The 14,901-nt window shown below is 46.9% G+C and overlaps 1 protein-coding gene across 1 annotated transcript; it reads right to left on the bottom strand.

Annotated features, from left to right (window-relative positions):
- Positions 1-80: 80 nt before the first annotated feature.
- Positions 81-14,004, bottom strand: nampt1 (nicotinamide phosphoribosyltransferase 1). Its single transcript, XM_067254739.1, has 11 exons — positions 13,867-14,004; positions 10,540-10,696; positions 8,926-9,029; positions 6,848-6,976; positions 4,676-4,834; positions 4,143-4,279; positions 3,115-3,340; positions 2,735-2,854; positions 2,418-2,558; positions 2,073-2,207; positions 81-1,858 (listed from the first exon to the last, which is right to left on the bottom strand). The coding sequence occupies exons 1-11, from the start codon at positions 13,918-13,920 to the stop codon at positions 1,745-1,747; spliced, it is 1,476 nt and encodes a 491-aa protein (XP_067110840.1). The 5' UTR covers positions 13,921-14,004; the 3' UTR covers positions 81-1,744.
- Between the last annotated feature and the right edge of the window lie 897 nt (positions 14,005-14,901).

The raw sequence follows: 14,901 nt of genomic DNA, 5'->3' as shown, positions 1-14,901 counted from the left end.
CACTTAAATCTTCTACTATAGAATTCTCCAAAAACTAAATTGCCACGTCTGAATTGGTAGTATATTATAAACCATAAAAAGTCCATCAAAGTTTTCAGCAAATTGATAGAGTGGTCCTTTTAATACGTTGACAATAATATAGCAACAGTGTTAGTTAAAGTATCCAATAGGTTGTGGGAAAGAGTTTGGGACAATCAACATATAAAGAATTTGGGACAATCAACATATACATATAACAACAAAAAATATAATTCAAAAGTATTTTCAGTCATTACACACTTGGCATTCACACGACTATACAAACATGAGCTAAAAGCTGACTTCACAAGAACAGTCATACTACAACCAAGCAGTTTGAAGGATTCTGTTGGTAAAGTAAAAAAAAAAAAAAAGGGCATTTGACAAAAAAAAAAAAACTATTTATCAGTAATCTGCCCTCTCCCCTCATAGAAAGTAAGTTGTTATGTACATGTGAGAAGGCAGTTTGGCCATGTCATGGTAAATATGGTTATTTACTGCAATAATTCTGTTATTGTTCACCTTTGCCATATAAAATGATTAAAACTATTTCTGAGGTACAAGAACCAAGACAGTATCAAAAGAGTAAAACAAAGTTCACCTCCCTAATCAAGATACAGCTACCACCTCACTGTCGTTCTCAAAATCAAACAAACCCGACTGGTAACTAACTCACACAAATGTACTGCAAATAAAGTTGAGACATGATTATCATTGTCCAGACCTACCAACTTGGCCATGAGTTGAGTAGTGTTGTCCTAAAACAGGAAACAGCTTTAAACCTTAAAAGTGATAATTATGGAGCAACCCCCCCCATCTTGATCTGCAAAAAAATAATTTGCATAAAGGAACATCATTAATCCTTTAAAGGAAGAAGTTGTCAGCACACACGTACAGTCACGCGCACACACAAAAACAGTCACATTCAGCAACATTGAACATTTACACATCCACCCCGGTGCTTTTGGAGTTGGAACCTTCATTGACAGTATACACAGACCTGTCCTGCTTCGAGACCGCTTCAAGTGCTAGTCGACAGGCTACAGATGCTACTGCTGACTCGTTGTGAGCGCATATAGTAGCGTCCGAGCTCGTTGGAGATAAGCTCAAGGCCTTGTGCCAGGCTTAACTTCAGATCTCCTTTCCTGCGAAGATCTTGTGGTCAAATATAGTGAAACTTGGTCATATACGCACACACGCGGTTACATAACCGCAAGTAAATTATTTAGATACCATGATATTATTCCGTCCATCACTTAAAAACACAAGGCTAAGTCAACCGAGAGATTCTTACTTTTTTGTTTTTGTTTTGAAACAACTCTGTACATGTAACACAGGGCACAGTCAGTGTGGAGGTGGGATCTCTCTCTCTTCCATTTCTCAAGCACAACCCGCTCTCTCAACTCAATCACATCTGACGAAACGTGTCTCTCACTCGCTCTCTCCAACTGTCCCAAGACGGGCTTTCTGCCATTGGCTTTTTTTCATGTGTGAGCTCGACTCATCTCCTCTCCGACCGAGGACAGTGCTTTAGGAGTGGGAGGGGTGGGGGGTTTTGGGGGGGGGGGACTGGAGGATAAAGAGAGAGGTGTGTGTGTTGGGAGGAGGGGGGGGGGGGGGGTTATAGCAGTGCTCTCCTCCCTCAGGTGGGGACAGTAGAAGTACAGGACAGCGGGGTGGATGGGGGATGGGGGTGGAGGTGGGAGAGGGGGGGCCGGGGGCCCGCTCAGTGGAGGAGCTCCTCCAGCTCGCTCTCCTTGAGCTTGGCATTGTCTCTGACGTCGTCGAACGTGTACGTCTTCAGGATGTTGCCGTTGCGGAACACCGTGTGCAGCAGGTCCTAGTGAGGTTGAGAGAGATGGAGACAGAGAGAGAGGGACAGAGGGAGAGAAAGAGAGCCGTCACTAAGCTTGCTCTGCTCTACTTAGAAAGCACATGTACATGCGCGGCAAAAGGGATGGAAAGCCGTGTAAGGCAAACGCTCCACGTCAAACGGTTTCAAGTTCCCCAAGAATGGCGCTCGGAGGTTTCGGGAGTGTGTGTGTGTGACGTACCACTCCGTACTCCTCCAGGTCGCCCTTCCCCTCCTCCAGGGTGACAAAGTTGCCGCTCTGCGTCCGGTGGAGGGACAGACGACCTTTCTTCGACCGCTTGTTGGGGTCAGCCACCGGGTCTTTGAACACGTTCACCTGTAATGTTCAACAAAAGGCTCAAGCAGGGTTCATGTCAAGGTCAAAGTAGGGGAAGCTGTGTGTGTGTGTGAGTGTGTTATTGATGCACTTTGTGTAACTCCCCCTAAATCTAGCCATGCTTCAAATGTCTGTGTGTCTGATTCCCTTTTGGTTGCTGCTCATGAATCTAGCCATGCTTCCAGAGTGCGCGTGTGTGCGCGACCTCACCCCGAGGCCGTTGGTGACCACGTAGCTGCACTTGAAGGAGCAGTTGAGCAGGTCTCTGGTCAGCTTCTGCAGCAGGGCTCCTCCAGAGCCGAACGCAATGTTCTCGATGCTCCACCTGTGCTGCTTCATGCCCTCCACGATCTGCACACCACGACACACACACACACACACACACACACCGCCGGAACACTCCGGTGTTACGCGAGCGCGTGCGAGACACTGCGCGTGGATATGTTCGTCTGTGTGTGTGTGTGTATCTTTGGTTTGGGGGGGGTTGATGCAAGGTGGGTTTGTTAATATGCGTGTGTGTGTGTTACCTCCTGCAGGGTGTTGATGTCCACCCCGTCTCCCTGGATGACCCGGATGTAGGGGGGCAGCACCTTGTAGCCCTTGGAGTTCTCACTAGGCGTGAACTTCTTCCCAAGGATCTCCAGCACCTGGGGGGGGGGCAGAGATGGGGAGGGAGGGAGGGGACGACGACAGGGTTAAAGATCACCTACTGTTATATCATACAGGGCCCGCTGTACACATCCATGCTCCCACGAGTGATTCTCCTATGGCTGGTCACACACACACACGCACACGCACACGCACACACACCAATACAAATTAATGTGCCAACTGCATTAACTTGCGTTATCTTGTCAAACAACCACCACCCCAGCCCCCCTCCCCGTCCCCCCTCCCCCGCCCCCACCTTCAGCACGGTGTCCAGGGGGTTCCCCGAGTCGGGCCGCACCACCAGGGGGGCGTCGGCGCTGCGGCACTCGATGAGCGCGCGCAGGTCCTCGCCCCAGATCTTCTCGCAGGCGTTGTAGATGTCGTAGCTGTCGCTGACGATGGACACGGGCACCGAGGGGAACTGCTTGATGATGTGCTCGAAGGCGTCCTTCTCGTGGTCCTTGCCCCAGGCGGTGATGGTGCTGGAGAGACCCACGGGGAGACGAGAGCGGGGCGGAGGGAGGAGACATGAGAAAGACGGGGAGACGGAGAGAGACGGAGGCGAGGTTCTCGTCCGCGGCTAGGCGGCGATGGACGCAATCTCGCCGTTTGCCACTAGGGGATGACCTGAGCCAGGCTTTACGTGGACGACACAGGAAGCCCCGACCATTTCGATAGCCCGGGATTTCACGCTTCATGCTATACACTAAATCGACTAGATCTCAACCGTTCATAGATACATATCCAAAATCTACTTACAGCGATTGACTACTAGGTTTTGACAGATTGCTGTGTGTGGGGAATTATGAATGTGTGTGTGTGAGAGAGGATTTAAGCGAGAAGGCCAGGGGGATTGCGTATCGTTCGCATGACAGCGATTTCTGACCCTCGCGAGTCTGAACGGGCTGGCGATTACGCAACACTGACCAGGCGGAGCACGGCTCCCATGGTGCACTGGGGCGGAACATGGGTGCACGGAAGCGGCAGTAAGCGCCCTTGTGGCACAGAACATCCCCCCCCTCTCTCGCCATACATCCCACTGCACACGCGTGTGTGTGTGTGTGTGACTGAGTGTGTCATTGCGCGTGTGTGTGTGTATGTTAGTGTGTGTGTGCACCCTATGAAATGGCCCTCACTAGTCGACAATCCCCCTCGTACGCAAACACACTCTCCCAACGCCTTAGTCCAACAAGGAGAAACTCGAGTTTGAGGCGATTTGTCCGAAAAGTACGTGTCGGCTGTACATTCTGTATGACCCAGTCCGTGTGGGAAGCAGTGTTGTACCTGTGTTCCGCGGCGGGCACAGAGAAGCCTGGCACAGGGTCTTTGGTGCCGTAGTACTTCTTGATCACACAGATGCCAGCCACCGTGTCTGTCCCCTTGAAGTTCACCAGGTGGGCTGAGGCCCCGATACCCGCCGTCTGGGGAAAAACACAAACAGGAAGAGAGTGGAAGTAAAAAATACAAAAAAAAAAAAAAAGGAGAGGACGAGTGCTTGAGGGGGAACCTTACAGTCCTTTAGTCTTTAAGTAAGAGAAAACTTACATGAAGATCATTGAAAAAGGTTTTAGTCTAGGACTAGGCTTAATCCATGTCTGGGAAAAGTCATTTAAATTCATTTAAATTGAATTAGTAAATCAAATATTTTCTTTGGGAAATCCCATGTTAGATTCATTCAGGAAATACTAACAACTGTTTCCGGACACAATAGCCATTGTTTTATTTGCCTTTCTACAGACTTTAGAAACAATGTGAAATGATACGTGATAATATTCAATGTATTTGATTTGGTTTGGTGAGGTTTTTGAGGCTGCTACCTCTTGCGAGGACACTCCTCTGTAGCCGAAGTCATGCAGTTTGTAGTCCAGGCGCTCAAGGTTCCCAGAAGTCTCCAGAAGGTACTTAGCCAAGATCTTCTTCTGCTCCCGTGAGTTGGTCGCCACGGTGATGGGGTACCAGGTCTGCACCAGGATGGTCTGCGGATGGGCAGGGGTCAGAGAGAGGGGGGGCGGGGCATGGTCAGGATCAGAGCAGCCAACCAGGAGGCTAGAAGTCAGGCCTACACCCATCCCCATCTCTATTCATACACACACACACACACACACACACAACCCCTGGTTTATGGTTTACCGAGCAGGAATGTTTAGTGTGCCTTGTAAGCGTGTTGTTAAGGTGTTCGGTTGTATGATGAACGTAGCCATGCGTGTTCGGTGTACTTAGCACCTGTTGTTGCGCTGTGTGCTGGATAACGCAGGCCAAACTAAACACAGCACAAGGTCAAGTGTTCATGACCTCTGGGATTAGCTTTCTTCGGTCCATCTCAATCCCCTTCTCTCCACCTCCCTCCCATCCCACCATCCTTCTCTCCCTCTTCCGTTATTCCACTCCACCCGTGTCGCCGTCCTGCTCCCCATCCATCCATCCCACCTCCGCCCATCCCTCGTCCTCTACCTCAGGCCCCGCTGTAACAAAAGCCGTCCCGAAGCGCACCCCGCCACCCCACGGTTTAGTCAGGTGGAACTTGAACCCAAAACCAACCGCTGGCCCCTCGGACACTCAGCGGTCCAAGAGGGGCTCAGTGGGGATTCCGAGGCAGATGCTCATTCCCTGGGAACCAGGCTCTGATCCGTGGTCCGTGTCAACAGAGGACCAGGCGGAGGGGGAGGGGGCGGATCTTCTCATCCCGAGGTCCAGGGAAGAGCTACCTTGGCTGGGTGGGGTTAGGCTCATGTGAATCCCATCTTACACTTGTGCAGGGCCACTGTGCCTGCCTAGCTTCGTCTGTGAAAACGCACGCAGCTGTGCCAATTCAATGCGTAAAAGGGCAGAAATGTTCACGCAACATTCCCCCACGCGCGCGGAAACGTGACCACAGCAAGCCATTTCTATGGGCCGATAGACGAGCGTTAAGGCTTCAAACCGCAAATGCAATTCGTCGGGTGGTCGTCCACGTTTGCAAACACGCAGGAAAGGCTTCTACCGAGCTTCTAGGTGTGTTTCTCAAAGTAGCAATGCTTCAAAAAAACAAGCTTTCATCTAAAAAAAAAAAACCAACAACTTAAAACGGCTGCATGCCAAATGTCACTGTGCTAGACGCTTGTTGACAAGGTTTTCCAGGGTGTCATTCTCTTTGATAAGCTAATCACATCAGCCGCGCCAGCGCCGAACAGAGCGAAGACGGCGTCAGAGTACAAAGTTGGGACGCCGTCAATCTGTCCACAGAGCGGCATCTCAAACAGCCGGCGCCGTCCCACCGGGTGTAAACCGACTGGAAAGCTCCGTATGGAAGCTTATCGTGGATTTATCACTAGGCTGCGAGAGACCGCCTAAACAGTGGCGGGCGGCGCGATAGACGACACACGCATGCCAAGGTCCCCTTCTGTCTGTCAGCCCACCTCTCTCCAGAGAAAAGCAAAAAAAAAAAAAAACATTAAAAAAGGGAGGAAGATAAGAAATAGGAGAGAGAGAGAGAGAGAGCGAGAGAGAGCGAGAGCGACATGGTCAGTGTTGGGGATAGTGAGGCACGGTACAGGAGGGTAGAAGTAAAGAGAAAGAGACGGGGGGGATAAAAGAGAGAGTGGATTAGATAGAGAGTTAGGTATTCCATCTTGCCCTCTCTCTCTCATCCTCTCTCACCCTCCCTCTCTCTCTTCCCTCTCAGAGAAAGAGAGAGAGAGAGAGAGAGATGAATCTCATTATATGTTGATTAAATTGTGCTGAGTCATGCCTGTGCCAGTGTGTGCGTGCACTGGGGACAGGACACACGGGATCGGGGTGTGTGAAGGTTAAGGATACAAACACGATTTGCAAGCCTGCGAGTGCACATTCTGTGGTCCATAAAAAATGATAAAGGTAACCACTCGACCTTGCCCGAAAGGGATTTTCAGCACATCAGTTGACCAAATGAACGTTCCACATCTGGATAAGTAAGCATCCGTTCCTAGAAAGAGGTGGTGCGGTGTGTGGGAAGGTTGGGTGCATTCGTTTACCTCCACCCAGTTGGTGAGCCAGTAGCATTCTGGGTCGGTGCTCTCCACGGTGAACAGAACGTTCCCTCTCGGAATCACACTCCCCTCTGGCACCGCCTTGATCTCAATAGGCAGGTGGCCATTGTACTTCTGTGAAGACCAAAACAAACACACACACACACGTTAGGGTTGTCTTTTCATGTGTCAGGAAATGGTGTCATTTGTCCTATTTCTACACTGGGGCAATCATGTAGTCTAATTCTGAATTCAATGGAACCTTAGCCGCATTGCTCAAAACCATGCAGTTGCAGCTAAATGAAAAGAAAGTCTAAAATTTTCACTGTTTGCTGACTTCAGAAATGTTGAATCATTCAATCCAAATATCGGACAGTTTGACAGATCACTTACGGGAGAGCAAACCTCACAGGTATCACATATTTAGGGGTCACAGTGTAGTTGATTACATTTGAAATTTTACACAATTAAATAACCCCCCCCCCACACACACACACACACACGAGTACGCGCGCGCACACACAGGTCATCCTGGCAACCCCATTTACGTTTTTTTGCCTCGTAATACCTGCCTCTGTTACAGATCCTGGGCAGAGTTATTTAACGTACCTCAACCTGGTGACAAATTGAATATGTTAGTCTAATCTGATTGGAAGCGCCCTGATCGCCACGGCCGGACTGTGTGTGGTGTAGTGTCAGTGTACTGGGAGGTGTGTGTGCGTTTGGTTTCATAAAAGTCTGCAATTAGAGTTCCCCCAAGTTCCCACCTCGGAGAAACAAGTCACGTGCTACTGTCGCTAAACAATTCAATCGCACCTGTCGAATGCTCCTAAAGGATCCTTCGTTTGATGGACTTTGGAGAAATTGTGGAGAAAAAATAAATAAGAGTGATTCTTATTATAGAAAAATGTGTATTTGGCATAAATGTGTTTTGACTTTTTGCACACGTATATCAAAGTTGTGAATTAATTCCTGGCATACATTGACCTTTTGGAGAGTGCAGGACACATGTATGATAGATGGATATGTGCGTCATGGCTCAGCCCCAAATCTAAACGGGCCATGACTATTGAAACTTAGAAGAATGAGGAATTAGATGTGGGGCAGTCGGACTCTAGCAGTCAGACTCTAGCACTCTGACTCTTGTTGAACTACTACTGTGTGATAGTCTTACCGAGCCTGTTCATAGTCTGATAGTCAAAAGTTTTGTGAGTTATTCTGACCATTTGATACTTTTGTTTTAGCAGTGGCCTTAGGTCCTCGTTTTGTTGTTTTCTCCGGTCGTCCTCAATCAAGGAGGCTAGCTTTTATTTTGATTTTGTATTGTTTTCTTATATTCTGACAATAAAACTTTGAAAAGACAGTCGTTGTCCCTCCTCCCTTGTGCGCCCCTCGCCCGGATCCAAGGGACTCGCACAGCGCCCCACGCCTGGAACCAGGTGAGTCCCCGGGAATGGCGACCAGTCATTTTGACATAAATTGTCCAGCTGGTGTTTACGCGAAGCAGGGTCTTGAAGTGTTCGGCTGTTCAGACTTACTCTCTCTCAATAGGTGCGGTGTTGTGTCTTATTGATAACGGGGGGAATAAGAGCGAGCAAGAGCTCTTGATCGTTTTATTTACAAGGAAATGTTAACTGGGGAAAAACAAAGAAATAAGTGATCGGTAAATGATGATGTTTGCCAAAAAAGGCCATAAACATTTGCTGCTATAAAGATCTCTTGATGTTATATGAAAAGCCCAGTGACGTTTACAACATCGTGGTTGGTTGGGTGCGGAGATTCTCGAGAGGGAGCCTTCGGTCAACTCAGAACCGAACGAGTGTTCTCCGCACACGCAGCTTATGTAAATTCGAGAGACCCCGAGCGTGAATTGGGTAGCAGGCGATGTTTCGGTTGATCAGCACCCTGGTCAGCGCCGCGGCGTGCGCAAAACAGTACACACTGGCCTTGAGCCCACGCGATCGTTTGACACACCTATCCAACATGCGTTGGGATCTATGGAGCATGCGGGATAAGTCAGAGGGGGACAGGACTACGGAAGGTAGGCAGGGATGGGGTTTGGAGTTTCGAGCAGGGGTGCGTACCTCCAGGATGTAAGTCCAGCCCTTCTCGTTAAAGACGTCATCCTGGAAGTGTTCCCTGTACACCTCCTTAGCCTCCTGGATCTTCTCAGGGGTCACCACCTTACCTGAGGGGAGGAGAAGAAGGAGAGGGTTAGAACAAAATATATATAAAAGTTCGGAAACGTTATTTCGGTCGATTATTCCTCCCCTTCAATAATACCAATTGGTATTATTGTAAAGGTGACTAATCAGGCTCTCCAACGATATAAAATACAATACCAATTAGTATTATTGAAGGGGAGGAAAAATCGACCGAAATAACTTTGTCGAACTTAAAAAGTTCGACATTGCGGTTATTATAAAGAAAGGCATGAAGCGAACAGCAGAGAGTGAAGGATTTGGAGATGGGAGAAGGGGACAAGAAAAACGAGCAGAAAGGAAAAAGTGCCCATAAAAAAAAGGAGAGGGGGGCAACACTGGAATCCCACCCTCCCATCCGCCGTACGTTATCGAATTAGGAGCTTCCCTCACAGTTGAGCCTTTGTGTCAGCAGCAGCGTCGTCTCATGTCGGGAGGGCACCAAAACCTACATTTTAAATGACGAGGAACAACTGACACTGGCCGACGCCGAGTTCCGAAAAGACAAAAGCCCGGACGAGAAAAAGAAAAATACAAAAAAAAGAAAACGGAAAGTTGTTTATTTTGTGTTCTATGGTTGGTAACTCTGAGCGTGTAGAACTTTTCTAGCATTGTGTGGCGTCCACGCTGCGTGCAGCTGCCCATGGTCTAACGCTAAGGGCGAAAGAGCAGCTGTTCTTTTGTGTTCTGGCTGGTATCCTCATACACACGTAACAAACACACACTCAAGTGACTCTCACGCCGTGAAATCCCTTTTAGAGGAGGTGTAGCTATAGGTGGGACATCCAGCTAAGCCCTCGACAGGAGGGAGGTTCTCACACACACACACACACACACACACACACACACACACACACACACACACACACAACAGGCGGGAAAAGGCTAAAGAAGCTCTGGGTACCGTTCCAATACTTTCAAAAGCCCCCCTGAATTAGCCTCTCCTCTCTGCTCCCAGGGGTCTGATTGGGTATTCAGGACAATCTTGACAGGATTATCCTTCCATCTTACATTTCTAGATTGTGTAACTGTTAGCTTGGATCTGGGATTGATCTGGACATATGTCCAGAACCACGAGAAAGAGAGATCGAGAAAAGAAGGAAGATGAAGAAATAAATGGAAGGAACGGTTTCATGTTGGAACTGGGCCCGAAACTTCTCCATTATATACAGATTGCTGTTGTGCAACAGGCCTTGGATCTGTGTGTGCGTGCGCATGCATCATTTTGTGACATCAAATGAAGGCGACGGTGCAGTCGGAAGACATGGAGAGGATCAGCAATTTCCCCAACTGTAGATAGATAACTTCTCGAGCCGAGATGTCTGGTATAGCTACGTCCATTAAAGCTAGCCAGCTAGCTGTGATGAAACGTTCATTTAAGAGATAGTTTTCCTTAAAGTCAAGGTTCTGTCAAATTCATATTTGGCCAAGGTTGATGAATATCCGTGAGGGCAGGTTTTATGATCAAGGTGTTAGAATGTATGAATCAATTCTTACCTTTCAGATATTTATGGAGGATATACTGCAGGCCATAGAACACAGTCTTGTCATATTTGACTTTTCTGTTCTTGGTCGGATCATTCCTCTTCTCACGACACTCAAAGTAAGAGTACACTTTACTTGTGTTGGGAGGGTACTGCTTATAATGTGTCACCTGCAGACGAGAAAAAGCAAGCAAAGAGTGAGGAAAGAGAAAAGTTGAGAGGTTAGCGGTTCGCCCTTCAGAAAAGGCTCCTTGGCTTCACGTTTAACAATGCAACCTCGAGACAATATTCAACAATCTGCATCCTCATTTCCCTCTCAGGCAATTGAAACGAGACACGTTTGGGGGTGGGCGGGATTTCCTGGCACATGCAATGTCTCAGTACCAGTCAGGCGTACTGGATGAGATCCTCCAACACCAAGTGTGCAGGTAGCGCAAGCTGTAGCCTGGTATCTGTCAGCTGGGGCTGAAGGACATGTCCTCCTATCACACAAAAACGTGAAGTATGTCTTCTGTTATGTGTGCGTGTCAAATTCTCATTCTCAGGTGTCTGAATCGACATTATAGCTGACCTTGAGGAAGAGTTGACCGGAGACACAAACGAGTCGTCACTGCCGTGCTGTTGTATTATGTTTTTGTTCACCGTGCCTGGTAGCTGAGATTGGGTAAGTGTGCAATGTGGCAAGTAGATACAGACCGTTCCTTGAATCTGACCTCTGAATCACTGGAGGAAAATGCACTTTGGTTCCTTGAACGTGTGGTGTACTTTCTGTCTGCACTATTTGTCCATGGCTGTGGATAAAAGCATCTGCTAAATGACTAAACTGTCGTGTCTAGACCCGTCTACCAAACAAAATTGACAAAGCCCCCCCCTCACTCACCGGCCCTCGGTCTCAATTTGATGCAGTTCTTTGAATTTGAGCAAACGACTCTGGAACATGGTCAAAACTCAATTATCTCGGCATCGAGAAGATATGCAACCATTACTTGCACCCGAAAATAATGACTAGAAAGGCTCCCGAAATACTTTTTCTTTCAATGTACGTTTTTGTCTTTTCTTTTGAATGTGGGCCCTGTTCTTCACTTTCTCCTCTCCTAGAAGGCTATATGGGAAAGGGGGTGGAAGGTGGGGTGAGGGGTGGGCCATGGAGGGGCTGCTGAGGGGTGGAGGGTAGAAGATGGAGGGATTGCTGAAGGGTGAGGGTGGGAGATGAAAGGAGTGCTTTTAAGAACTTGCCCACCCACCCACAAGCTGCATCGGGGAGACACAGGTATGTGTGCATGTTTGTGTATTTAAGCAACAAGCTAATGGAACCAAATGACAGGAAAAGGCAATAAAGGAGAGATAGAGAGAAGAAGAACGCACAAGACTACAGTATTCAGACGGATGGGAATAGGATGACCCTCAGGCTACAGTTTTTATTGATTAGCTTGGCCACAATGTACACACAGAAAATGTAGTGACACATAGCTCTTTCCTGGTCCTGCTACCAGCCAATCAGGACAGGCAATCTCACCTTCCTTCCCCGACAACACAAACGACCAACCGTGTCCCCACAGGCCGCCTCTAAGTAATGACCCAACAAGATAATGTGTGTAAGTGTTGGCACTCCGTGGCAACGACAAAATGCTCAACAAACAAACTTTACAGTTACAGTGGCCTATTATGCTTTCGTAGCATGTGAGATCTATACTCGATATATGGTCAGAAGAGAAGCTTGGTCCATCACAAGGACCAGACAGACAGGTTAGACAGACAGACAGACAGGGTGTATTTGTTTTCATAGCCTAGTGGTTTATCAGCCAAGGCCCAATAATAATAACATGAGAAATGAGTCCCTGAACCCATTGACACAGAGAGAGAGACAGAGGAGAGAGAGAGAGAGAGCTTCACAGGGCACTGGACCGAGTTAACAACTAATGCAAATAGCAGGACAAAATCAGGCTTTTACAGCTCTGTCCCATGCAATCCACAGATGCCTCATTCTCCCACCTCTCCCTCTCTCTCTCTCTGGCTGTGTCTTGAAGTTGCAATTTGCATAAGTTACACACTATACACAGAGCGAAATACTTTTATGGCTTGGGAATGGTATACTCACTCACTGCTACATAAGATGACAGGTTTGGACTTGGTCTCTGTGACATTTGACTTTCGATCTGAATCTCTCCAATTTTATATCATGAGCTACGGCCAGATGTTGCAACTGTTTGTACACACGCATGCACGCGCCGACACACTGTGTGCGCGCGATCAGGGGCAATGACTCGCACGTAGCGGTGCATGCACTGCAGCGACACAGTCATGACAGCTGGATAATATTCCTACTAAATCTTAAGCAGGATATACCCAGATACATAGTTCCAAGAATAAGATCATTTTAACTTAAGACGAGTGTTTAATGCTAAACTCAAAAAAAGCACATGACTGTATAATGAGTTAGCCATAACTTACGTTTGCTACGCACTTGTCGACCTTGATAAAGGATTTCTCAATATAAAACTGGCCTATCCCTAAGAGCTTTCTGCAAAGTTTCGCTTTTGATTCAGTTCGTGTCGGATGCAGTTATCGGTAATGGGGGATGAATTGTAGATGTTAGCTTGCTAGCTAGCTTGTCCTTGCTGGTTTATCCATCGCTCCATTCATACAGATCACGATCTACCGCCTTTTCAATTAGAAGATAGCCTTTATCCTTTGAATAGGAGTCAATGAGAAAGTTGACTCGTCTACAATAACATTTCCACGTGTAATAATTGAATTGTTGATATTAAGCATCAACATTGACAAGTGATTACTTAATTGTAGATTTCTTTAAGTAAAATATCTGCTAGTCAAAATCACATTATGGATATATTGACTTGGAATTACAACATGTCAACATTGAATTGTAGATATCTACAATTCATATTTACCGCTAGTCTACTGATTAAATATTAAAAAGGCTTACCATAAGCCTTTTTTTAAAACCCAGTCTCAACACCGATCAGACTCTTTTATAATTTCTTAGCCAGCTAGCTTGCTAGCTGCTAGCACCAGCATAGGCGTGAAGCTGTGCCATTAGTGGGTTGCGCAGCAAGCTAAATTCGCCGGTAGACGTTCAGTCAGTCATCTTGGTCTAAAATTGTGAAAAGATGCTCTTAAATGTTGGTATCACCTTACCTTGCCTTCAATCCCTCCTCCCATTTGGCCTAGCGAATACACACACACAGCGACCAAGCTAGGCAAGCGTGATGGCCTTGGGAAGACGGAACCACCTTGAGTTTCTTTTTATTCACTGGACCTGCAGACCGACTACGATAGCAGCCCTGAAAATATCACCTATACACCGGCGTCGAGCACTCACCTTGTAGGAATCAGTGGCTAGCAATATGTTGAAATCGGCGTCTCTGTGCTCCATCTTCCCCCTTGGTATCAGTTACGGTTGTCAGTATTGTTACGCTGTATGTGCCAGGGACTCGATCACAACCTAGTTCCCTTGTTGGGGAAGGACGGTGAACCAATCGAGGGGGGTGGGCCTAACAGTGCCGCCCGTCACACGGAACTAGGTACAGGCAATGACGTAGCATTTATGGAAATGCATAAACCATAAAATCCTTTTGGTTTTAGCGAGTATTGGTCATCATCCGACTGCGACGACGGGAGACATTTTCAAATGAATTCAAGACGAAATGTAGCGTTATTTTAGACTATAGCAGTGTGAGATTTCCTGAGGCGCAAATATGGAAAATACTGCATATACATTGATGTTGAATTTGCAATAGAATTATGAAATAAAAAACCTAATCAGTCCAGTTTTTTTTTTTTACCTGGTATTGCAACCAGGCGTAGTGCCGAGTTCCCGGTGAAACAAAATACAATTTTATTATCAATATACAAAAATATCGCACAGTGGCTGTAAACATAAGAACCAGCAGATGGCACTGTTTTAAAACAGGTCATTCGTCTGCGTTTTTACAAGATCATAATATCAGAGAATGTCTAATATATATCCTTAAACAGGCTCTGATAATATTTAAGTAGGCTATTACTAGCCTACCAGAACACCCACATTTGTAGTTTCATTTTCTCAACACAATTAACCTACAAAATGGAAACGAAAACATCTAATTTTATTAGGGTTAGGGTCTAATTTTTTGGGGGAAAATACATTATACTGACATATTATTGATCATATCCTAAATGGAGCACACGCTATTGCAATATGGATTATCGATCTTATTATGAGTAGCTATAATGATAAATACCATTCAACTAAATTGTTGTAAAGTTTGCCAATCAAAATCAAATGCCAATATGATTGTCTGCTAAACCAGTTGCATGTAGTCCAATTGCAAGGACATTTCTGCGCTCAGAACTACACTTATGAATCCTAACAGTA

Source organism: Osmerus mordax, chromosome 17 (genome assembly GCF_038355195.1).
Source record: "Osmerus mordax isolate fOsmMor3 chromosome 17, fOsmMor3.pri, whole genome shotgun sequence".
Lineage (NCBI taxonomy): Eukaryota > Metazoa > Chordata > Actinopteri > Osmeriformes > Osmeridae > Osmerus > Osmerus mordax.
This window is presented reverse-complemented; position numbering and strand designations above follow the sequence as displayed.

Bases quoted from the DNA above. Each gene is read 5' to 3' on its own strand.
- nampt1 (XM_067254739.1), bottom strand. From the start codon at position 13,920: ATGGAGCACAGAGACGCCGATTTCAACATATTGCTAGCCACTGATTCC. The intron at 2,208-2,417 runs GTGAGGTCGCGC...TGAACATTACAG, and splicing joins TGGTCACCAACGGCCTCGGG to GTGAACGTGTTCAAAGACCC. The intron at 1,859-2,072 runs GTACGTCACACA...CAACCTCACTAG, and splicing joins ACCTGGAGGAGTACGGAGTG to GACCTGCTGCACACGGTGTT.